The sequence below is a fragment of the Leptinotarsa decemlineata genome, unplaced genomic scaffold (genome assembly GCF_025532065.1).
Source record: "Leptinotarsa decemlineata unplaced genomic scaffold, Ldec_3_MD MMD2_P_RNA_scaffold_9, whole genome shotgun sequence".
Taxonomy (NCBI): Eukaryota; Metazoa; Arthropoda; class Insecta; order Coleoptera; family Chrysomelidae; genus Leptinotarsa; species Leptinotarsa decemlineata.
The window spans coordinates 7,838,252-7,863,994 of NW_027412536.1; the positions used below are offsets into that span (position 1 = coordinate 7,838,252).

Sequence of the window (25,743 nt, forward strand, 5' to 3'; positions counted from 1 at the left end):
AAAAAAAACATGAAATTTCAAAAAATAACCTGGAATTACCATGGTTCGATATATGTCACGAAATCCATACTATACGACTGCATTCAGGGCCATGAAGAAAGATTATAAGGTCCAGTTAAAAAAAAAGAAATAGATTAACTATCCAAGCGGCTTTCAAACTAGTGTCGAACATAGTCGACATTTGATTGTGTATCGCATAGTTTTTTGATTGACAAAATGAGCTACTATGGTGTCCGGGGCACTGCTCTCAAGCTCGTCCAATCTTATTTAACAAATCGGTGCCAATTTGTTGGAGTGAACAACGTAAAGTCAGACCTCAAAAAAATGAAGCATGGTGTTCCTCAGGGATCCGTTTTAGGTCCACTATGACCTATGCAGTCTCATGAAATCAGCAGGATGTATCTTGTTTGCAGATGATACAACTTTAATGTGCTCTAGTAAAGACTTAACTAGCTTACAACTAATGATGGAAGATAGCAAAACATTAGCTTACAATTGGTTTGCTGCTAACAAACTTACCACGAAAAAGATAAAACTCAAAATATAATCATAACTTCAAATCGCAATATTCTCCAATCTAAAAGTGTCAAGTTTTTAGGATTCACTATTGATCATGGATTGAGCTGGTCTGATCATATCAAAGTTTTGTTCAGCAAACTTTCTATTGTTTTGTTCGTTTTGAGGCGAGTGAATGATGTGGTCACCTTGATGACGCTGAAAAGAGCCTACTACGGATTATTTCTCTCAGTTATTTCTTATGGTATACTCATTTGGGGTCATTCAAGTAACTCGATAAGTGTGTTTAGGTGCCAGAAAGAGGCCATAAGAATTCTAGCTAAAGCAGGTTACAAAGATCATTGTCGTCATCTTTTTATTCAACTCGGCATTATGCCACTTCCAACACTGGATGTCTATAAAGTGTCATTGAAGATTCATGAAAATGTTGACAAATTTGAAAGACACGGTGAAAATCATGCATATGAAACGAGGTCCGCAAGTTTATTGAACCTGTCTAGACATAATCTGACTATCAGTCAAAGAAATTCACTGAAATTAAATCTTTATAATCATCTTCATTCTTCTGTGAAGTCACTCAACCTCACTAAATTTAGATTTTTTTATCAAAAGCTTTCTCCTTCAACACTGTTTCTATAATATAGAGGAATATATTGAAAAGCCTCATTGAATCAACATACCTACATTTTAATTTTAGCGACATAATTCAAATATTTTATATTTATGATTTTATTTATACTTATATTCTTTACTTATATTTTATAGTAGACGAATTTTATCTCTGATCAAGGATTTCTGTATTTTATCAAATATATTTAATGATTATTTTGTAAACATACCTAAGGAAACAATAGGAAATATAAAACACCTAAATCATCGAATTAAATATCCACAAAATAATTTTCAAACAGAGAGTATGTTTGTTCAATATGTTTCTGAGATAGATGTTCTCAATGTTACAAAATATAAAATTAAAAATAAGCCCTCCTGTGGTTATGATGGAATTTCAGCTGTAATATTAAAAAAAATTGCAGAATACATAGTTAAACCTCTAACTCACGTGACTAATAAGTCTCTTGAGGACGGGATATTCCCAACAAAATTGAAAACTTCATTAGTGTCTCCTATTTTAAAGAAAGGTAATCCATCTGACATATCTAATTATAGATCAATCACTATTCCATCAGTAATATCAAAAGTAATTGAATATGTGGTTCTAAATCAACTGGTATCGTTTTTAGAGAGGAACAAAGTTATTATGGATAATCATCATGGTTTTCGTAGCCAATACTCTACTACAACAGCAATTATCTCCTTCTATGAGAAAGTATTAATAGCTACTGAGAAGGGTGAAAATCCAACAGGAATATTTTGTGATTTAAGTCGAGCTTTTGATTGTGTTCAACACGAAACTCTGCTTGATAAGTTATATAAATTTGGTATAAGAGGTAAAATTCATGACTGGTTTAGCTCGTATTTGAAAGGACGGAAACAAATTGACAGATCTCATTGTGGTAAAACATCTCGGTCATCTCCTCAAAGAAATGACATTGGGGTACCTCAAGGCTCCATTCTGGGGCCAATACTATTCGTCTTATATATTAATGAGCTACCTCTGATCTTAACTGATGCATTCACTACATTGTATGCAGATGACTCAACGTTACTTTTTACAGGAGAAAACTCTGAAATTCTGAAAACAAAAATTAACACCACAATGCTCAACTTTTCAGTCTGGTCTTCTGATATGTCTCTTCTTTTTAATACAAACAAAACAAATTGTGTAACTTTTCATACTCATCAAAACAAAAACGTACCGCCATTCAATATCAACATTAATAACACATGCATTTATAGTACTGAAAGTGTTAAATTTCTTGGAATTTTTTTGGACGAAGACTTATCATTTCGAACTCACTGTCTACAGCTTTCTAAGACACTGAACTCAAAGTGTTACCAAATCAGAAATCTTAGATATACATTGAACTTGAATCATCTCCGTTCATTCTATTTTGCAGAAGTTCAATCAAGAATAAACTATGGTATTGCAGTCTGGGGTGGATCAGCATATGCACAAAATGTTTTTCTGGCTCAAAAGCGCATTGTTAGATGTATTGCTAGAGTCTCATTTAACCATAGTTGTCGTGACCTTTTCAAAAACATGAGGATTTTAACAGTTAGTGGTATTTTCATTTTAGAACTTTTGAAGAATATACACAAAGCTCGTGACGACCATATGCGTGTAGATGAACTACACAATTATGATACTAGACAGAAAGGCAAATATTGCGTTCCCTTCAAACGCTTAAATATTAGCTTAAATTCACCTACTGTACTTGGCTCAAGACTCTATAATCGACTTCCACAAAGATATAGATCCTTTTCAAACCGGAAATTTCTTATTGAAGTGAAAAAGATACTAATTGATCTGTGTCCCTACTCCCTAGAAGATTATTATGAATTAATTTTTTAAAGAACAACCTGTAAACATGTATTATTTCACTATCCTATGTTAATTGTATTTTGTCTGCAATCCTTGTTATGCATGTACATAATTTATTTTATTTTATCATTTTACTCACTGCACTTTGTTGTATGTCTATATGTTTTTTGACTTGTCCTATAGCTGTATTTGCTCGAATGGATAAATAAAGAATTGAAATTGAAATTGATATTTGTGACTTGCCCTAAATGTACAACTGTATGTAAAATGGTCAAATAAAGTACTCTACTCTATTTGATCAGAAGCATTGCGAAAGACATGCAAGATTGGTTATGCACGACTTTTTTTCTACAAACCCATGCTGATCATCTGGTATGATATTTCGTATTGGACTGTAAATATTGGAGTATAATATTATTTCAAATAATTTGAAGAAATTGCTCAGTATTGAAATGGCTCTATAGTTTTTTATTGATGAAATATCACCCTTTTTAAAAATTGGGCATAGTCGAGCTTTTTTTCAAAGGTCTTTCTTCTTTGGAGATTGATTGTTCTTTCATGTCAAAAATAATCAAATTGAGTTGTCGGTTTTGTCTTTCGAAAACCTCTTGGATGACTTCTTCGAATTGAGTATTATTAAGTGCAACTATAGCCGCCTTTTAAGAGTTATATCATTACCAATCTGGTCGCATTTTTGGCATGTCCAAGTTACCGATTTTCTAGTTTCTGATGAAGTGATATTAGCGCACGTGTGAAACAATTTGTGACAAACACAACATTTCAGTAACAAATGAGGTTGCACCGCTTTGTTACAACAGCTACAAGTTTCCATTAATGGTGAACCTTTTGTAAAACGGATTGGCGTTATAAAACATGAATAATTTTTTGTTTTAAGGTGGAGAAATAGAAAGCCAAAACTTTTCTTTCCCAAAAACTAATCTCTCCTGAAAATATACCCCTTTCAATTCAAACAATATTCCTTCAGTTTTATAAAACCTGTTCCAAATTATTATTGTTGCCAACACAACGCATTATAACTAACTGTTTGTTAATTTGGCATTATAGCTGTCAGATACTTAAGGAAATACTTTTTGTAATGATAAGAATACTCATTTCAACATTGGTATTAATAATGTTATGTATTCAGAGAAATAAATACGCAGTTGTCCCAGGAAATCCGATTCGATTTTTTCTCAAATGGAAACATTTTTATACTCTTTCCAAACTCAAATTTTATTGTTCTGAAATATGTGATTATGTTTTTTAGTTTTGAAGTAGTCAATTCTTGTACTGAATCTTCCATTTTGAGCTATGTATAAGTGTAGTCCATCACCAATTTCCCCTCGAACTTTAATTAAAGTTGGTCTTGTAATAGACCGAAAAACTTCTTTAATCCTCTTGTTCATGTCTTCTGGTGTTGATTATGCTTGACACTGCCCGTTTCCTGAAATCTTTCTTTAACCCCCTCAAAACCTCTCTGATCCTATAGACCTTGAGTTAGGATATCGAACAGCATACATTCTACTGGCTGATAAACAATTTATGTTAGATTCACCCAAAATGTAGATCATATTTATCATTTCTTCGATAGAAAATTTAATTTCGTCGAGAAAAATAGATTTCAATTATAAATTCACCTGCTCAATAATTGAATGTTAAGTTTGTTGACAATTCCTATAGCATTCAAATGTTCCAAGGGTGATTCGATATAACTGAAATGATCTCAGCTGTCTGTTAAAAAAATACGATGAATTTTCATTTTTCTCAAAAAATATTTATTTCTTCATTAATTTATATTTTTCGCCTTCAAAATGGACCCTCTCAGAGATAATACACTTGTGCCAGCGTTGTTTTCAAACCTCGAAGCAGTTCTTAGTTCTTATATTTATGCACTTTATGGTATATCCTTTAGCTCTCTCAGCGGTTGGATTTTTATCTCCTCAATCTTTGCAAAACGCCGTCTTTTCATGAGTCTCTTCAGTCTTGTGAACAGGAAAAAGTTGCAGGGTGCCAAATTTGGTGGCCGTATAGTATACTATTAAGTTAATGGTCCCCCATCGTTATTTATAATATTATTATGTTTACTTAAATTCTACACTCCCGTAGGCATCTAGATGCATGTTGTTGTTAACTTGTCTAACTAATCTTTCTTTGGAATGGTTTTGTTGCAAAATATGATGGGCGACTATTGATTTTTCTGGTCTTCCATATTTTGGGTGTGCTAAGAGTTCCTTATATCTAATTTCAACAGATATTTTAGTCCGTCCATAATATTTTGCATCGCAGTCCTTACATTTAATTTTGAAATTTCCAAACTTTTCCGAATCATCGACTTTGTCCTTTGGATTTCCTAAAAGGCTCTGTAGTGAAAGACTTGTATTAAATACCACCTTCATACCCAGTTCCTTTTGAAAGCAATGACGAGGTGCATTATCGTGATGCAAAATCTATGAATTGTTTTTTCCACAATACTGGACGTTTTCTTCGTATTGCTACTCGCAACCGGCACATAACTGCAAGATAATACTCATTTACCGTACGACCATGTGGCACGAACTCCTGATGCACTACGTCATGGTAATCGAAGAAAATCTAGACGCTTAATCGAACTTAGCGTGCTTATCACAATCGACATTTCAAGTGTTTTTGAGCACAGAATTCCATTTTTTACACAACATTTGATGCAAATTCTTTGATCCTTTTTTCCGATAGCATAAAATCGTCGAACCCGCAAAACACTTCTAACTTTTATGCCTCTCATCAACAAGCTAAACATGCTAAACAGCTGAAACTGTGAACATATATTCGAGACGAGTGTACCAACATAAAAAATTAAAAAGTCGCTAATCGAATGTACGTAGCCTGCGAAATTTGAACATTCACCTTATTTTTTGAAAAGTCCACGTACACTTCGAGTAGATGCTGTCACATAAGCGGCTCTCAGCCAGTAGGCGTTTGCTCCCCCTCCCTTTTTGGAGTGTTGTGTCCACGAATTGTTTAATTTTCAATTTGTATCTGCACACTCGATAAAATCTCTATTTGTATTTATATACTGGACCCGGATGTCACGCAGGTAGCTATTATAGCTGTCTACGTGGTCATGTTAGATGTAGCTTGGAAATTCTAGGTCTTCTAACTGGAAGTATAAATGTGCGGTTGGCTTCTGGTGTTGACTCCGTGCGTATGTGTTGTTTTCTGCTTTCGGAAAACAAGTGTTGCCCATCTTTACACTTCGCTGCACCCCGCTGATGAGGCCAATAGCCAGAAACACGTGTCCGCGGTTTGCCCCCCCCTTTTTGGAGTGTTGTGTCCACGAATTGTTTCATTTTTTGATTTGTATCATGCACACTCGATAAAATCACTATTTGTTTATATACAGTGTCATTCCCCAAAAGGACGCACCATATGGGAAACTTATTTATTGGGTAACACTAACACTATTACGCCGTGATCTCTGCAGATGTTTAGTGCTTCGGGAGATAAATGCGAATCGTGGTTGTCTATCAAAAGCAAGAGAGGGTTTTTTTAGACGCCTTGGAGTATTGAATAAAATGCTGGATATATTGTATAAAATGAACTTCTTTCATCCAGCCTGATAGATTGGCAATATGAAGAAAGGTGGAACAGTATTTCCAGCAGCAGAAACAGCACACGCCAAAGTTACAAGCGTACCGCGTTCTGCCAAAGTACCTAACTCTTCCCACTTGTTTAACACCACGTCTATCCACAATTCGGTCAGGTCCCTGAACTGTAGTAATCTCTATTTCGTCCATATTCCAGATGTCTGTATACATTTTTTTTATTGAAGCTCGTGGCTCTGGACAAACTGGTGGCTTCAGGTGTCCTTATAGCCAATCCAGCATTTCGCTTAAAAAATGATGTAAACCAGTCGGGGCCTGCCATCTCAATTTTCTTCCAGCTATTTGGAACCGTCAGGTGCAAAGAAGTTGCATATAAATAAGCTAATCTTTTCACTTCTTTGGGCGTAAGACCATAGTAAATATCGGCAACTTTTTTTATGTAATCTGTGAGATTGGACTCTTGAAGCTCGGTGAAAATCTAAAACCAAACATTTTACTAGAAACAAGATAATCAAGTATATTTTTTTAAAAACCTACCTGTCTATTTTTAAAGTATCCAACAACTGTTGAAGGCATTTCTCTTTCTAATTGCAGTTCCTCTAGTGTAAACTTGAAGCAATATCTACTTTGTGTTGAATGGAATTTCGAAGTCTCTGGCAGCAGATCTTAGAGATTGCCCTCCAATTTTACGGCTCTTACCGCCCTTAGCATAATATTCGGGGGTGTTTTGCTTCTTTCCGATTTTCTTTTAAACGTGCGCATTCAAATGAAGGTTTCCTAAAAAAGCCAGCTAGTAGCAAAACAAAAAAAAACGTAAAGCTAGCCCCTGGGGTTGCTTGGTACACTGTACCAACCAGCCCCTTGCAGTTTGTACCAACCATCCCCGATGCATTTTTTTTACATTAAAAATGTCAAAACTAAATTTTTAAACATTATAAATCAAAGTTTTATATTTGGTAAGTATTGACTAAAGTACAAATTTTCTTAATATATATACTCTGTTGTTATCGAAAAAGCAATACAACTGATATTACTAATATTTCAAACTCATAAATATTTACTTACGGGTGACAAAACCACGTACACCAAGTAAAACTAAAAAAAAAACGCCTACACATCAACGTTAACTGTCTTCAACTGGCGCGTATTCAAACACTTTCCGATAGATGCGAGCAACGCATGAAAATTAAAAATTAAAAGATTCCAAACCAAGATCTCTCTTCTTATCTCTTCAAATCGTTCCGTGGCATCCTGCAACATATTCTGACATCCTGTTGCAGATTCCAAACCAACTTACGATGTTTCGATTGTTAGTATCCACAATCGTCTTCGAGTGATAATTGGACTTATTCCTCCAAGATCTGACTATTTATAGGTCAATCGAGTGGTTTCACTTATCCCCTCTTGCGTCTCTCTGCTTCATCGGTTTAGCTGACCGTTTGGCGGTAGTTGGTCTTGTTCCGCTTGATTATAGGTTTCCATATGTTGCGTATCTCTACGCTAGCTTGGCTAAATGCGTTGTTGGGCAACATATATGTGGCTTCTCTGATTTTTCTCCTAAACCAGTGTTTCTCCTTGTGGATGATTTCAGCTTCAGCCCACTTGATGTTATGTTGATGAGTGAACTTTCAAGGGCCTCTTAATTTCACCGATATATGATTCTCCGCACTCGCAGGGTATCCGGTAAATGCAATTCCTCGAATCGCAGTCCGCGTTTATTGGCCTAGTTTTCGTGAGGCTTCTATGGATAGTGTTCCCGGATTTGAAACAGGTTCTGATGTTATACTTGGATCCATTCCTTCTTATCCTATGCTGTAGGGAAGAACAAGTACTGTTTGTGGAGTTCTTGATGTCTTCTAGCTAAAGCCTGTTCCACCATCACTTTGGAGTAACCATTCCGTTGAAGGTCATTTTTGATGATGCCTAGTTCCTTTTCGAGACCTTCCTTTGTATTCAGATACTATCCTGTTTGAGTGGGTTTTCGATATACAGATGTTTCTCATTTAGTGTTGGTCCTTTTCACCAATAAGTCTAAGAATGGCAATTCGTTGTGGACTTTCTTCTCCATTGTGAAAGTGATGGAAGGACTTACGTTGTTGATGTGCTTCATGAAGGTGCAGAACTTCACCTTCCTGAAGCACATCAACGACCCAAAAAGTGCAAACTAGTGCATAATAAAAAATATAGTGGTCTTACCTTTTAACGATTCCTAACATGATTCAACTCAGGTTCAGATTATTGTAACAAATATCTGTTAGATTAAAATGTAAAATAGCTACTATTGCGTTGACTATTATTTTATGGAATCTAACCTAGGGCTTTGACACCTTTTCTCTGAAGTGGGTTTCATTAATTCACTAGTAAATAATGAAAAAAATATTTAGAAATAATTTCAATGAACTTTTGTCAGTTAAATATAGCAATAGGGGGAGTAAGAAACCGACTAGTGAATGAATTTCAAATACACCTATTTTTTGAGATGTTCTTTCTTGATTTCCTGAAATTTAGATAAGTAATTTAATTAAGAACTCATTATTTCTTGTGAAATTGAAACGATAATAATCGTATAAGTTTTGTGGAAGGTATGTTTATGAGAAGTCATTATTATAGAGATCTGAAGAAGACCTTAATTGAATTCGAAACGTCGGCAAGAAAACAATTGTTTTTTGAGAAAAACTTGATCCTGTCACCAACCAACCTTTCTTCAGAATAAATTCTGTTTTTGAAGTTTCAGTAGGATAATTTCTGTATCTTTCTATTTCTTCTTTATATTTTTTCAAGAATATTGTATCTGTTATATCGTGATATTATGTAATCAACCCGCAAAATAAAGTGAATTCACCTCTTCATGATACCAAGTTGATGACTTTTCTATATGTTTAGTTGAAAAAGGGAAATATTTAAAGAGAAATTGATTTTTGCGAAAGAAAAGTTTTGGCTTTCTACTTTTCCATCTTCAAGCAAAAACATGTGGGAATCCTTAAAAGAAAAGAAAATTTCAAATTTAACTTTTCACAAAGATGTGTAGACTATGCAAAGAAGTAACTTTCAGACAGAAACTGGAAGAAAAGGCCTTCTCGAAACAACTACTTTCATATAAACATTGTATTGCACTAAAGAAAGAAATACTTTTATATGAACATTGAATTATACAAAAAAACTTTTTCCTATTCAGTTTGTACGAATTTTTGGAGTACAATGATTGATTGACATATCTGAAGAGAAGTTTTTTAATATTTCAAACTTGCCATTTATAATAACAGACTAGCCTCACCTATTTTAGTAGATCCTGATTTTTGAAATAAATTTCAAGTTTCTTACACCATTTTTCAGTGATTTTCTAAAGCAATTTCCAATATGCGGACGATATATAACGTGAAGAGTATTTTTATATTTTTCTTTTGATTTCAACAGCATAATGTAGACGTGTGACAAACAGAGACTACAATGTAAATTGTTTGGAAAATAGTAACTAATATTCTTTCAAGTGAGACTATTTATTATTCAATTTGGACTGAACATTAATGAAATAACATTTCATTTATCTTTGCTGATTTGATTTTTTTTCCATAACTCCACTTCCTTTCGTATACTTGTTATTTCGGTAGCGTATGTGCGGCAACAACCACCTACCCACGTAACTCCCAAGTCTAGCCACTCTTGGACATAGATTGCTACAGGTTCACATCTATCTCTGTTTATCCAACTGAAAAAGAAAACATTCATATGATTGAAACTGATAGATACACCATAAGCAATTATTAACAGAAAGCTAAAAATATGTTTATATACTTATATCTAATTGATTCTCAACAATCATTTGAATTATTTTTCTAATTTATTTCAATCATTCAGTTCATAATAATATTTCTTTACAGATCCGCATTAGTAGTGCCAAAAGTGTTGAAGAAACATTGTCAAATACAAGAATATTCTTCGATGAAGCTGTGCAACTGGATTCAAATACCCAGTAGCAAAACTGTATGATTAACACAAGGTCATCAATACGTCATATCATAGTGAAACGAAAAGCTTCCACTTCACTGCTCATGCTGTTTCTCAGAGATTTATCGTTAACTTATTTTCAAATTACTAGGTAGTGCCATTGACTCTATGATCAAGTCCGATCTACAATTTTTATGATCGAGATAGGTATACTGATTGGTGGTGTTTTCAATTTGTAGTTGTGGAGGGAAGTTTCATTATGGCTAATTGCATCTGCGATATGAATAATAATGTAAGAATTTGTTATTAAGTATATTTTCTAACATTGTATTCCATTTTATTTTCGAATATCATAGGTTTCTTCTTATATAGTTCAAGTAGATATTGTTGATTTTTTCAAAGACACATAAGGCAATTGCATATTTTAGAAACAACATAACTAAAATTGGGATATATAGCGTTACGAGAAATATTATTATTTCTTTTATGTTCAACGTTGTAGGAATACATTTGCAAATACCTACTCTATATAGAAAACGGATGCATCGAAATCATATTAAGGTGGTGAAAAAAAATACTTGCAAACAACTACTCCCCTGGCTAATAACACGAAGGGCGTTGGATTATATCCGACAGGCGTCAGTACAGGAATCTTCACAGAAAATTTCCTTCATATGCAATTGGCAATACAACTGAAAGAATCGACTTTCAATTTTGGAACGGGCACACTTGCAGACCGGTTTCGGGCTCATTAGCCACTGATCAGTTCAAGATAGTAGCCATCATCGAACTAAAGTCAATGTTATTCCATAATTGAAAATCGTAATTCTTTCAGAGTATTTCATTCCTCTTCCTAAGTTGGAGCGAACAACAAAATGTCACTCCATCTAGTGGACGAGGTACTAACCAGCTGCATATCCGTAATTTGCCCGATTCCTCTGAATAAGGAAGAAAAACTTTCTTGTTAGTCAGTGGGCTATGCTTGCAGACTGGCAGTATAAAGAAATGAACTTTAAACGTTCAAGCCAGTCTTGAATATACCTACACAGTAGGTTGAATGGACTGAAAATGGACTTGAAAAAAAAAACAAAGAAAGAAATTCGTTTCGTACGACAATGATTCAGCATTCATGTGTAACTTTTTTTTTATTTTGAAAGTAAAACTTGGAAATCGTAATAGCAGTACCTAGTAATGAAAATAATTTTTTATAGAAAAGACCCTCGCTCTTTCAATCCACAAATAAAAACTGCATTAGGGACCCCAACAAAAGTTTATAAAATCTTCTGGAAAATGTTCCTTCAGTGTCAAAAATCAGTAGCGTAAATAGAACCTTATTTGGGGGCCAAATTCATTTTGGGAGAGATGTATGCAAAAACATTATATACCTATATTTTTGGGATAAAAAGATTTTGGCTTTCTACTTCTCCATCGTTATAAAAAAAATGTGTGAATCTTCCAAAGGAAGAAATAAAGCAATTAATTTGAAAATAAACTTTTTACAAAGATGTGTAGATCATGCAGAGAAGTAACTTTCAGACACAAACTGGAATAAAAAACCCCTTTCACCTATTCACAGTTTGTAATCTAAACACACTGTTATCCTCAATGGCGGACATTAGATGTTTCGGAATAAGACACTTGCATTTTTGCGTCTTCAGCCCCAATCTAGATAACATTATGAGATGAAGCACTCAATTCATTCATAAAATTACGACTTCATGTCACCAGTGAGTAAAATCTACTCATGTCATTGATGACAGTACGTAATGACATTCATTCGTTTATTTGATTCAAACCCAGCCATTGGAATCTTGTTTAAATCGAGAGAGGTATAGTTTTAGGAGAGAATGATTTTGAGAAAAGGAAAATTTTGGCTTTCCACTTTTCTATCATTTAAAAAAAATGTGTGTGAATCAAATGAATCAAATCACATTTTTATACAGCTCTCTTCAAAATGAATCTCGTGGACAAGAGACAGAGAGTCGGTTAAATCAGATAGTGAATTATACATAACTCGGCAAGTTTCAATGCTTCAAAAAACTCAAATTGAACTTTCTCATGAATGGAGCCACCCCTCAGTTCTAAGCTGCTATGCCATATCGAAAAAATAGTCTGAACAAGCATCCTTGATAGTCTAGAAGGCTCCTCCATTCCTTGGCATTACAGGCGGACAAGGTATTTCTTCTCAACTTCATTTTGATTTTTTTTGAGGTGCTTTTCGCAACCTCAAATTATATGTCAACCATCAATACAATGTTTATCGCAAGAAGTCGATAGCCTCAGACGCTGCTGCGTCTCGGTGATATTCAAGGTAAATGCACTTTAATTTGTTTAACAATACTTTAATATTCTTTGACTAGGCTAGTACATTTTTTCCTCGCGCTTCCGAAATTCTGCTCCCGGAGGGCAGAGATGGATTAAGTTTGACGATCGTGTTAGGAATCACACGTTTAAAGGTAAGATCTCGTTAGTCTTCAGCTCGCACAAGTTTCTCAACTTCTGAGAGTTGTCGTTCGTAACGGGCGACAGCTGATTAACGGAAAAACAGATAGTGATATAACAAGACTATTAGTTGTTGGAGTTGGATGCTACCTGAAGATTGTTGAAGATATATGGTCTACGACTACTGTTTAATGAAAGTTCGAGCCTGCAGGATTCTAACTTAGATAGTCTTGCTATTTTTAATAAAATTCTTCCCGTTGATACCATTTGTGTCTGCTCAAGAGGGTCAGTTGACTAGCATGTTTAAGTTGACCCTTCAGTTTATTCAACTCTTCCTTGATCCATTTATTGATCTGCCTCAATTAGATTTCGATTCGGCCGCTGAACGTCAGAACCTGATATTTAATTTTATTGACTGCATGTGGAATTTTTTCTCCCGTATGTTCTACCTCTATTTTTCAGTCTGTTTCATCTGTTTCTCTTGTACCTATCTTATGTGCCTCCTTTGTGCTCTCACTTGCAAAATATGCATATTCACACTTCTTCTCCCCTTTTGTTGTTACGTTCCATTTTCCATTGTTTGAATCGTTTCGTATTTTTTTTTTAATTTCTGTTATTTTTCATCATTCTTTTCTTTTTCATTCTAGTTCCAGTGTATTGCTAGTCACCACTGAATCCGTTTTAATTATCTTTTTTCAGTACAGTTGTCCCGTCGCCGCTCCACCCCCAATGTTAGTTCCCTGAGTACTTCATAAGTGATTCAATTGACCAAACTGAAGATTTTATTTGGAGATTCAAAAATAAACCATAAAATAGGAGATGCGAATCTAGGATGACTTTCGGGATGATTCCAAGTTCTTTTATAGACGATGGTAATGAAACGTTGTTGTTCTTCTCCACTCGAGGCCGATGTTTTTCAATTCAATGTATTATTGCTTTCCACTGCTTCCAAATAATCGAACTCCATAATCTTATTTTAATCTTATTTTCAGAATATTCGTTTCTCATTCGCATAGCTCATATGATGTTCTTGAATGCGATTCCTAAATGTTCTGCCAGTTTGACCAAAATATACTTCCAGAAATGTTCCACAATTTGATTAATATACTTATGATTTCTCAAATTTGGATGAAAACCTGTTCTATATTCAATTTTATTATTTTTTTTATTTTTTCATTTGTCTAAAATATGTTGAAGTTTTATAATTTTGATTATCTGGCATCAGTAGGGAAAACTTCCGTATTGCTTTTGCGTAAACTATTCTGGAAAGTATTTTGTTTATTAATTCAGATTCAAATACGTTGTTTACTGCACTTTACTTAATCTACGAATCATGCTATAATAAGATGCTAAAGATATAACCCTTTTAATTTATGCTATTTTGTAGTGGTACGGATGAGTAGAATGGTAATGAATACTAATATCCATATGGAAAGGTTTGTGATAAATTGAAAAATCATGTTTGTTGTTCATTCTACTAATTGTCAAGTCCAAGAAATTTATTGAGTTTGAATTGTCTGCTTCTACTTCAATAGTGAATTTATTTTTCATGAATTTTGTTAATATCCCATATGAAAAATATCTAATTGTCTCTTAATAGGTACCTGTGGAAAATACTAAAACGTCATCCACATATCTATATCAATACAAGAAATACTCAAACGATAATTCTATAACTAAAGTAATAGTATCATCAGGAGGTATGCTGGGAAATAGATTCTGCATGTCGAAGAATATTATTTTTGCGTTGTCTGGTAGAGTTATGTTCTTCATTTTATTTATCAAGTCATGCGAATTACGCATGTTTACGTGAACTTAGGTTGAAATTTACTATGGTGATTGATCTTTGTGATAATTTCACTGATAGTGCAGTGACAAAGGAAACTACTTGTCTAATCGGGTAACTCTGTGCAAATGTTTTCAGTTTGATTCAAAATGGAAATCTAAAATACCATAAGTTAAAGTTTGAAGCATTTATAACTGTCAGTAGTTTTTTATATACAGGATGTAACTAAATAAGTGTAAAACATTTAAGGAGGTGATTCCTCATTGAAAATAAGATAGGATCTTTCATATAAAGAAATTTCGTTGGAGCATCCCTTATTAAGATACAGCCCCTTAAAGGGGATACATAAAATTTTTATAACAATTTTTTTCACAAGCACTAAAAAAGTTACAATATTGAAATTAACTTGACGTTTCGTACTACCAAAAAGACACTTAGCCAGAAATTTATTTGTTTTACTCCATGGTTGTAAGGGGTGGAAACCGCAACACCTAAAATTTATTTCCAATGTAACTTATTGTCTTATTATTTGTTTACCATTTAAAGATGTATTTCCGATAGCCTGTTTCATTCTAAACAAAAAATGTCCCTTGGGTTTGTTGCCCAAAATAAACCAGTTCGCAGCAAAAAATTATTTTAGGAACAACTACAGAGATACATCGTCATAAATGCGAAAATACGAAACTAATCTATCTAGTAGGTCGCTATTAGCGATAGTGACAATTAAATTGGTATAATTGGTATGACGCTGTCAGTTTGTGAATTTTCGAAATTGAATTATTACTAATTGTGTGTTGTTGTTCTGTTCTTGATTTGTTACTTTAATAATTCACTTGTTATTAAAATGGCATACACAAATGAGGAAATGACATTACAAAATGGCATTACGTTTACGGTCTGTCGCAGGGGAATGGGCTAGAAGCTTCTAGAAAATATGCTGAAATATATCCTCAACGGCAGCATCCTTCACATATAATATTATCCCGACTTCATCAACGATTACGAGAATATGGTTCATTCGACAAAAGAACGCAGAATTGTGGTCGCCATCGAGAAATACGAATACCACAGCTTGAGGAAGCAGTACTTAATATGATTGAAGAGCAACCTACTACCAGTACTAGAAAGATTGCTTTCCAGCTAAATGTTGATCATATGACGGTATTTCGAATTTCAAAGGAACAACTCTTATACCCTTACCATCTGCAACGAGTACAGGCACTGTTACCGCGAGACTATCCGAATTGTCATGAATTTTGCAATTGGATGCTGGAAATGATTAGAAGAAATTGTGACTTTCTGAAGATGATAGAATTCACAGACGAATGTAGTTTTTCTCGGGACAAGATTATTGATTTTCATAATTACCATATATGGGCTGATGAAAATCCTCACGCTATTGTCTAAACTAACCAACAGTTTTCTCTTAACGTGTGGCTTGGAGTTATTGGGGATGATTTAATTGGGCCTCATTTTCTACCTCCTCGATTAAATGGTGAGGCAAACGTTCCATTTTCAAAAGAAGTGCATCCAGTACTGCTGGAGGAAGTTCCTTTGGGCTTCAGAAGGGATATGTTTTTTATTCATGATGGGGCTCCCGCCCATTTCAGTCAAGTAGCACGTCAGCATTTAACTGAAACATATGCAAATCAGTGGATAGATCGAGGAGGACCACAGAACTGGCCTGCTCGATCTCCGGATCTAAATCCTCTCGATTTCTCTATTTGGGGCCATTTACAGCATTTGGTTTATCGTACTCCTGTTCGCGATGTAGAGGACTTGGGAAACCACATCATCGATGCGTGCAGGGTAATCAGAGAGACTCCAGGAATATTTAAGCGAATACGTGGCTCAATGCGCCGACGTCTAGACGCATGCGAAATGTCTGAAGGTAGACATATTGAACATTTACTATGATTTCTACATGTGTGTTTTGTTATTAATAAATCAGTTTTGTTTATTACCCTTTAATCGTTTAATGCAGGTACTAACTACAAAATAACAATAAATCCAGTTCGAATTTATGACGATGTATCTCTGTAGTTGTTCGTAAAATAATTTTTTGCTGCAAACTGGTTTATTTTGGGCAAAAAACCCAAGAGACATTTTTTGTTTAGAATGAAACAGGCTATCGGAAATACATTTTTAAATGGTAAACAAATAATAAGACAAAAAGTTACATTGGAAATAAATTTTAGGGGTTGGGTTTTCCACCCCTTACAACCATGGGGTAAAACAAATAAATTACTGGCTAAGTGTCTTTCTGGTAGTACAAAACGTCAGGTTAATTTCAATATTGTAACTTTTTCAGTGCTTGTGAAAAAAATTGTTATACAAATTTTATGTACCCCTTTTAAGGGGCTGTATCTTAACAAGGGATGCTCCAATGAAGTTTCTTTATATTAAAGATCCTTTTTTTCGATGAGGAATCACCTCCTTTAATGTTTTACACTTATTCAGTTACACCCTGTATAAATTTCAATATATATTGTTATATTTGTTATATTTTTCATTTTGAAAGGTTGATCGGTTTCACCCCGTACTAAGGGGCGAAACCGATCGCCCCTTTTATTTCACGTTTTTTTTACTTCAGCAATTCCGTTGGTGAAATCGATCATTTATCCCATTTAGAAATAAACATTTCCATTTCGAAATAAAAAAAAAGTTGAAAAACCTTTGTTTATTATCAGAAAGATACATATTTATCTTTAACTTATTTCTAGAATGATCTAAACTGTCTATTATTTCGAAAATGAACAGGCTCATAATTAAAAACAAGTGCACGAATATGAAACAATAACTAACTATTCTAATCAAGATTATAGTTTTCCACAATTTTTTCTCATTGGTCCTCTCTAACTTCACATTTGTCTTGCACATTCGAATATATAAAAAATGTTTTATTATTTGTGTTTTTTTTTCGTAAACAGTTGACAGTAAAGTTATTGCCCGTCTCATTAATTGGCTCAATTTTATCAACAAAAAATCTGTCTCGCTTATTGGTGGAAAACTTTACTATTACAAAGTCTCCATGGTCAAATATTCTGTTTTCATTATTTTCCTTCCGTTTAGATCGAAATTATTCTGGTCCTACTCTACGCCAGACAGATCTGATAAATTTTGGGATATTCGAGGGGATTGGTCCTCAATCATTCTTTCCTCTTGGTCAGGAGGTTATTAGTCCATAAAAGTATTTATTGAGTCTCCAACAGAAACACTCCAGATTTAGCCTTTTGCCTCGTTTTGGAGTGCTTTCTCCTCCTGTTCTCAATTTTCTCAGGTGAGAAACAATTGTGTCATCTTCATGTTTGCGTGTCTTATTTTTTCCAGAGTTTGGTCTGGATTGAAGGGGAGTATCCCACATGCCTTGAAGCCTGCCTTTGTGTTTTCCCCACTTCTCAGACCAACTTTATCAATAGTTGATTTTTGAAGTCTGGGAAAAACGGTTTTGGCATGGCTTTCCTATTTTCAAGTTTCCAATCTTCTAAGGTCTCTTTCCATGCATATTTGAGGGGGCGCAAGTGGGCAACATCTAGAGTCTGTTGGAATATGGAAGCGCAATGGACATGAACCAATTCTCGAATGTTTCGGCACCAAAACAACCAGCCGCTTGTGGTTCTATTATACCGGGCATTCAGAAAGCCGCCTTCCGTCCAGCCTTCATATATGTGCTTGGCTTTGTATACAATATAGGGCGGTAATAATTTTCTATCCTCTGTCATATTACAAACGTGCTTGACTTAGAGACATCAATCATTCTGTGGACATGTTTTTGCCTTTATTGACAACGACCAAATCTTGGCCTGGATCATCACAAAAGTTTGTCTCGTCATAGTTTATGATATTAGCAGGAGAAACGCCATCGGTGGTAGATACGGTAAAATACTTTTGAAATACATCATATGTTACCGCTGCTCTGACACTCTCTGTATTTTCTGCCTACTTTATGGTCAAATGTCTGTCCATAAATGATTTGAACCAGTAGACTCCTGGAAAGTTGTTTTCGAAGCGTTTCTCGGTTCTTCTAGCCCTAGTTGAGTATTGTATTACCATGAACATCACATCGTAGCTTTTAATGGAAATCCCCAGAAGAGGAGCGTCCGCTAGCTTGCGTTTTTCAACAGCAAAGAGAGCCGGTTGTCCCCCAATTTTTCCTTCTGCACGTGTACGGACATTTTCGTTCACTCTGCTATTTAGTACTCTAAAGTTTTCCGCTGACAATTAGGTATTGGTACACCATCGTTATTCATAATATTATGTTTACTTATTTCTACACTCTTATAGGAATTCAGATGCCTGAAGTCTATGGAATGGTTTTGTTGCAAAATATGATGGGCAACTTCTGATTTTTCAGGTCTTCCATATTTTGAGTATGAGTGTTCCTTATATCTTATTTTAATAGATCTTTTTGTCTGTCCATAATATTTTGTCTCGCAGTCCTTACATTTGATTTATTTCGTAAATTCCAGGCTTTTCCGATTCCGAATTCTCCACTTTGTCTTTTAGATTTCCTGAAAGGCTCTGTAGTGTACGACTTGTTTTTGAAACCAACTTTATACCTAGTTCCTTGAAAATCTTTTCAAAGTTCTTCGTGTATTGATGGTATGGAACTGAGATATATTTATCTTGGTTTTTGTCGTTTTCAAAAGTCGAGATTTCGTTCACTTTTAACCTAAACTTTTTATTCCTTTTTATATCATCTACAATACCCCTCGATAAACCGTTTCCTGTATTATACATTTCTCTTTTGTGAACCTTTCATGTATGAGAGGAAAAGTCAAAAGACGATGCACTAGAAAATCCAGCCCAGCACGTTTGTGCTGTCCACAGTGATGTGAACTGTCAGAAATATACCTGTTCGAGCTGGTTTATTTTCTAAAAATTTTCCTCTCATATATAAGAGGTCCACAAAAGAAAAATGTACAATACAGAAAATAGCAGGCACTAACGGCTTGACGAGTGGTATTGTAGATGATATAATAAGGAAGAAAAAGATTAGGTTAAGAACGAACGAAATCTCGAGTTTTAAAAACGTAAGATAAATATATCATATACCATCATATATCAATATATCATATACCATATCACCAATACACGAAGAACTTTGGAAAGATTTTCAAGGAACTAGGTGTGAAGGTGGTTTTTAAAACAAGTCATACACTACAGAGCCTTTTAAGAAACCCAAAAGATAAAGTCGAGAAATTCGAAAAGTCTGGAATTTACAAAATTAAATATAAGGACTGCGATGCGAAATATTAGGGATAGACAAAAAGATCTATCAAAATAAGATATAAGGAACACTTAAAATATGGAAGACTTGAAAAATCAGCAGTCGCCCATCATATTTTGCAACGAAACCATTCCATTGACTTCAGTTCATTAAGATTAGTTAGACAAGTTAACAACAATAGGCATCTAGATGCCTATGAGAGTGTAGAAAGAAGTAAACATAATAATATTATGAATAACGATGGTAGACCAATACCTAATAGTACACTATAAAGCTTGTTAAAATAATATTTCAATAATTAGACTCTCCTGACTTTTACATAAGGACACATTGTAAAATAATTTAAGACTAGTGAATGAGGCAATATTGTGAAATTAATTTTATATAGCTTGTTAAAATAATATTTTGATTATTATATTCACCTGACTATTACACAAGGACACATTGTGAAATTAATTTAAGACTAATAGATATAACAATATCATGAAATGAATTAAAGACACTTGAGACACAGGTACCTAAAAGAGGTATCTATGGTATAAATAAGGATAACCTGGTAAGTATAACTAGTTTGATCTTTCTTTTGAAGATAATCACTTGGTGATCGAAACACGTGTCAAGATGTTGAAATAATGGTTTGTTGTTGGGAAAAAACTCCAGTAATATTCATTACTACACCGATTGTTCCAAACAGTGCATCACAAAAACATTTAGATGTATTGCAAAAGGTAATCAAATAATGATGAATGAAATGGGGTTTCTGTGTATCAGAACTTTTATCATAAAATTTTTCACGAAGGCAATAATATTTTCAATGAAATTTGTATCCAATTGTTACTACCCATTTAACAGAAACATGCCGACTGTTTTTTTATGTATATTCCATATTTTATCACTTGATATTTTTCAACTCCAATTTTTACTGTGTATGTGACGATTTCCATGATTGTGTAAAAGTCTCAGGAAAAATAAAATATTGTATTAATGTATTGTAAGGTTACTTTCTATATGTTAAACGATACTTTCATATAAAACTTACCCCTTTTCGATATCATAGCTTTCCCCACTATTTGGATATACGATGAGAGGTACAGGATTTTCTTTCCTGTCGTTGTTGATTTCAGATATGAACGATTTAACCAGTTTTGGGGCAACGCAGTTTACTCCTACAGCAACAAGTTGATCGGGATTCAGATCGTAACAGTACCTAACGACTTCTTTGAAGTTTTCTCCAAAGGCAGTGGATTCACCGTCTGGCTAAAATAAACGAATTGTGTTATGGTGAGAAATCTTAAGAGTTAAATTTTGTGAAAATGATGAAAATAAATGAATAGGCTTTTTTTTTCTAGGACCTGTCACGACAATTTCTTCCAAATCTCATGAAATTATTATTTCTGTTATTCTTTCGATTATTCTAATTCAAGATTTGGAAGTATGAAATATAGTAGCACCAATGAATACGTATATCAGATATTCGTCGGAGTAACAGCTTCAATTTTGATGATTTTTTTTGCAAATTTTTTCTTTATTATTCGATACGAGAAAACATTTTCAGGGAAGACAAACAGATGAATCAAAATCAGTCAAAGAAAGTGTGATTAGTGGAAAAACAATAGTTGCATTTCAATATCACTGCGGACAAAAGTGAGCAGCCCCGTCGCGTCGTGGGAACCAAAAGTACAAGACAATATTCAGTTCCAATGAAATATGAAACTTCCAAACCCTATCCAAAATTGGTTATGTTTATGTTTCTAGAATTGATACTTGAATGAGTGCTGATCATCTATAAGGGATGTTGAGAAATACAGCACCAACTATATATCTTTTACTCATGATTAATATTATGAAACGGAATACGCTTCTTCATTCAACGTTTCGTTATCTTTCGAACATCTGGAGAAGGTTTACTACTTGGTAATTTGGTCAAAATGGGTAGCTGTGAAGTCAAATTTTCATGAACTGAACGACTAGAAATCGAATGTATAGACTCCTGATACCTATTGCTCATTCTGTTACAGCTTTTATTATTATGTTGAAGGAGGGTTTTTCGGTGAGTATGTTCCATGTTGATATGCAGAGTATTGGAAATAATTTTCAACTTACCCAACAAAAATAGTTTTATCGTTGATTGTTATAGTATAAACATTTCAGATTTATTAAATATTGAATATAATGGAATACAAAGATTCAGAGTTGGAAAATACACCTCCAGAAATTGTTCAGAAAACAATAGATGTTTGCAATAATTTGCTACCAAGCACATCAAGAGAAAAATATGAAATCGCTTACAGAAACTTTATGGACTGGAAAATGAAAGCCAAGGTGAATTCTTGTTCTGAACATACCTTGTTAGTTTATTTTGAAGAGTTGTTAAGAAGTTTGAAACCATCAATATTAACTTATGGTTATGGTCTCAGTACTCGATGCTGAGGAGTACTTTAATTATTAAAAACTGTGTTGATATATCAAAATACGTAAAACTACGTGCATTTTCAAAACATGTATGCTCCAAAACAGTCAAAAACAATAAATTATGAAGAAATTCAACAATTTATGAAAAGTACACCTGATGAAAAGTATTTTCTGATAAAGGTATGAGTTGAAAATTTTTAAATTGATATCGAAAAATGAATGTTTCGTTTTGATTTCAGGCTGCTTTAGCTATTGGCCTTACAGGGACATGCCGTTGTGATGAATTTCGAAAATAAAAAATTGATGACATGGAATATCTTCATTCGGCCCTTTTAATAAAATCACTCAATACTAAAACCAAGGTTCCTAGAAACTTCACAGTCACAGGAGAATTCTAACAAATTTACAAAAAATATGTGAAGCTTCGACCATGCACAAATGAAACACGTTTTTTTTAATTACAAAATAGCAAATGTATGAAACAGCCTGTGAGGATAAATAACTTTGGCACCATGGCGAAAGAAATAGCGAAATTTTTGCAATTACCGAACCTTAATTATATACTGGCCACTGTTTCCGAAGGCAATCTGCGACTATTTTAGTTAATGCAGGGGCAGATCTTTTAACTTTGAAACGCCATGGGGGTTGGAAATTCAGAAATGTTGCTGAATCTTATATCGACAACTCCATAGCTAACAAAATGAAAATTTCAAAAAGTATAGTAGAATCCATTCAGCTTTCAGCGCCATTAGAACCTGAACACAACGATGCTGTGGAAGCTCAGTACGTTTCCCCATCAACTTCAACTTCGACCGCAGCTAATATTTCAATTAGCGTATTTTAATTTTATATATTTATTTTAATTTTCAATACTTGAAAACAACGCAACCGTAGAAAAAGTACAGTGTACAATACGTGAGAAAATGACATATTTCTCACTCGCCTGATTTGCGGCACTCGCCCTCGGCTCGTTCCAACAAACTTCTGCGCTCGTGAGAAATGTGTCGTTTTTCTCACTTGTTTCATAATATACTATTCCACAACTGAACACTATTCTTTACTGCCAACAAGAGACAAATTCAAAATGATGTTCACATATCGAAGTGACATATACTTCAATATTATTTGAAAAGGTGAAAAAATCAAATTTCACAACAAATTATTCTTCTTCTCATAGTTGTAAATATTTTTGTATTAGTATTTGAAAAAAAATCAATGCCTCACTTTGGGAAATGCAGATGATGGTAACAGGCAAAAATGATTTCTTGCTCGACTGGAAAAGCCAATTTTTTGAGTGTAGCTTTGACATCATTTCTGACATGCTACTCTCAAGCCACGTTAGTATATGGAAACATAGCTTAATTTGTTTTAGGAAAAACAGTAATCAAGAAAAGAAAATTGAAATTTTATGTTTTTTATCACTTTTATTTTTAACTAACGTTACTACAGTTTCGTCCTATAAGGACATTTTCAAACTTATACATTAAACTAACAATGGTTGATTACATTAGCCCTCATATAGCACCCCAGTAGGTAGTAATAGAGGTGATTGGCTTGATATGCTTATTTAAAAACCGGTGAGTATAAACATTGCGGGTGCAACCTGTTAAATCATCAAATCGATTTAGTTTACCCACCGGTTTTCAAATTAGCATATCCGCATTGTAACTAGTAAACAAAATTCAGGTACTCAATCAAGCCAAGTACCTCTATTCTCACCTACAGGGGTGCTATATAAGGGCTAATGTAATCAACCATTGTTAGTATAATGTATAAGTTTGAAAATAGGACATTTTCGTCGTTAGTTACAAATAAAAGTGGTAAAAAACATAGGAAGTTTCAATTCTCTTTTCTTCATTATGATCTCCTACCACGTAGTAACGGCTACATCCATCAATTTATTAAAACAGTAATCATTTCCATTACCGTATCGAGCCATTGAAATATCAATGAGAATTGGTTGAAATTCAATTTAATGTGATTTTTTTCACCACTACACTTACTCGAACACTGAAAGATAACCATGCTCTCACTTGGGGAAACTCTTCTTTCAATAAATTCATCAACATTTCCGCCTCAACTTTGCACGGAATCGTCTCAATGGCAAGAAGATCACAGCCTCCTTCGATGAGTGCTTTCATTCTGGGTATATGCCATTTTCTCATGGTATCACATGTCGTATATTTGGCGTAGGTGCCAGTATATTCTGAACCATCATGGAGAGATGCGCCGTATGGACCGACAGAGCCTGCTATGATTGGTTTACCTGAAAGAATATTAGTTCACCTAATAACAATATAATTCATCCTTATTCATATGCTATTCATTACGCTATTCGAATATACCAATATTCCTACTAATAGTATTTAAAAAAAATTATAATATTAAACAGTTAATGAGGTATCACTGTACCTGCCTTTTTTTAAATTTAAGTCTCTTTTTTTTATCTACTATAGAATAATGAACCTTCTTGGCTTCGCACAGGTAGCAACCTCGCTCAGACTTTTATGGATAGCATCGTCATATTTCAAGCAATTCACACAAAACACTAATGAGAATAGGGAATAAAAAAAAATAATATAGGATTTCCGTGAGTTAGTTTTGATTTAACTGACTCCATTGAAGTAAGAGAGAGTTCGCATTTTTATATCAAACAAGTTTATTGTGTTTTGAATTTGAAGAAAATCTATAGGTACTCCCAATTTGAAGTTTATTTTTACGGAAAAGTAGTCAAACCTACCGTTGCTGAACGGTCACAATACGTTTTGATATCTTGGTGTTTCGTATTATTTATTGCATCCTGTTTTAATGAAGTTGAAACCCTGTAGTTGACCCAATAGATTCCAATATAATATTCTGAAGTAAGGTCAGGCAATAGCACATAGTCATTTTCATTCATGAAGGCTTTCTCTTCGTCAGAGAAAAAACTCCTTTTGTTTTGATTCATACGATAACACAATGCTATACATACATACATACATACGCATACAAGGGGCAAAACCTTGTTTAATATTATCTTCTTTGAATAAATTGATGGATGTAGTCGTTATTGTGCGGTAGATCATTATATAAAATGAGAAAATAAATGGTATTCATTCCTTTTTACTTATAATTTGCTTTCATTTTTCGATTTTTTTACAGTTTTTTGAATACAGATTATTTTGAGTGATAATTTTTCTCAGTTTCCAAGAGGAAATGGTAATTGAAATTAATAAAGTGACAACTCAGCTGATTGAATGAGAAATTAAAAGAAAACAACGTAAGCCCACCGTTTGGTAACGATAATCTAGGCCAGTGGAGACCAGTTTTTTTACAGAAAGAGAGTGGGAATTTCTCTTTCTATAGTTCTAGAACTGCTATTTTTGAACTGAGTGGGTGGACTAATTCG

General features: G+C 34.0%; 2 protein-coding genes across 7 annotated transcripts in view; both read right to left on the reverse strand.

Annotated features, from left to right (window-relative positions):
* Nucleotides 1–1,381: 1,381 nt before the first annotated feature.
* On the reverse strand, nucleotides 1,382–9,881 carry LOC141480507 (uncharacterized). The gene is made up of 2 exons (XM_074170554.1): nucleotides 7,078–9,881; nucleotides 1,382–7,018 (listed from the first exon to the last, which is right to left on the reverse strand). Exons 1-2 carry the CDS (start codon nucleotides 7,114–7,116, stop codon nucleotides 6,695–6,697), a joined length of 363 nt encoding a protein of 120 aa, XP_074026655.1. The 5' UTR covers nucleotides 7,117–9,881; the 3' UTR covers nucleotides 1,382–6,694.
* A 137-nt stretch (nucleotides 9,882–10,018) lies between these two features.
* The window catches only part of LOC111512638 (betaine-homocysteine S-methyltransferase), a 63,238-nt gene continuing 47,513 nt past the window's right edge, over nucleotides 10,019–25,743 (reverse strand). For all 6 annotated transcript variants that reach the window (XM_074170550.1, XM_074170549.1, XM_074170548.1 and 3 more), the window contains exons 4-6: nucleotides 24,359–24,621; nucleotides 20,983–21,200; nucleotides 10,019–10,246 (exon numbers count right to left, since the gene is read on the reverse strand). In XM_074170550.1, coding sequence (XP_074026651.1) covers nucleotides 10,078–10,246; nucleotides 20,983–21,200; nucleotides 24,359–24,621 — 650 coding nt within the window. In that variant the 3' untranslated portion in view covers nucleotides 10,019–10,077. The remainder of the gene's footprint in view (nucleotides 10,247–20,982; nucleotides 21,201–24,358; nucleotides 24,622–25,743) is intronic.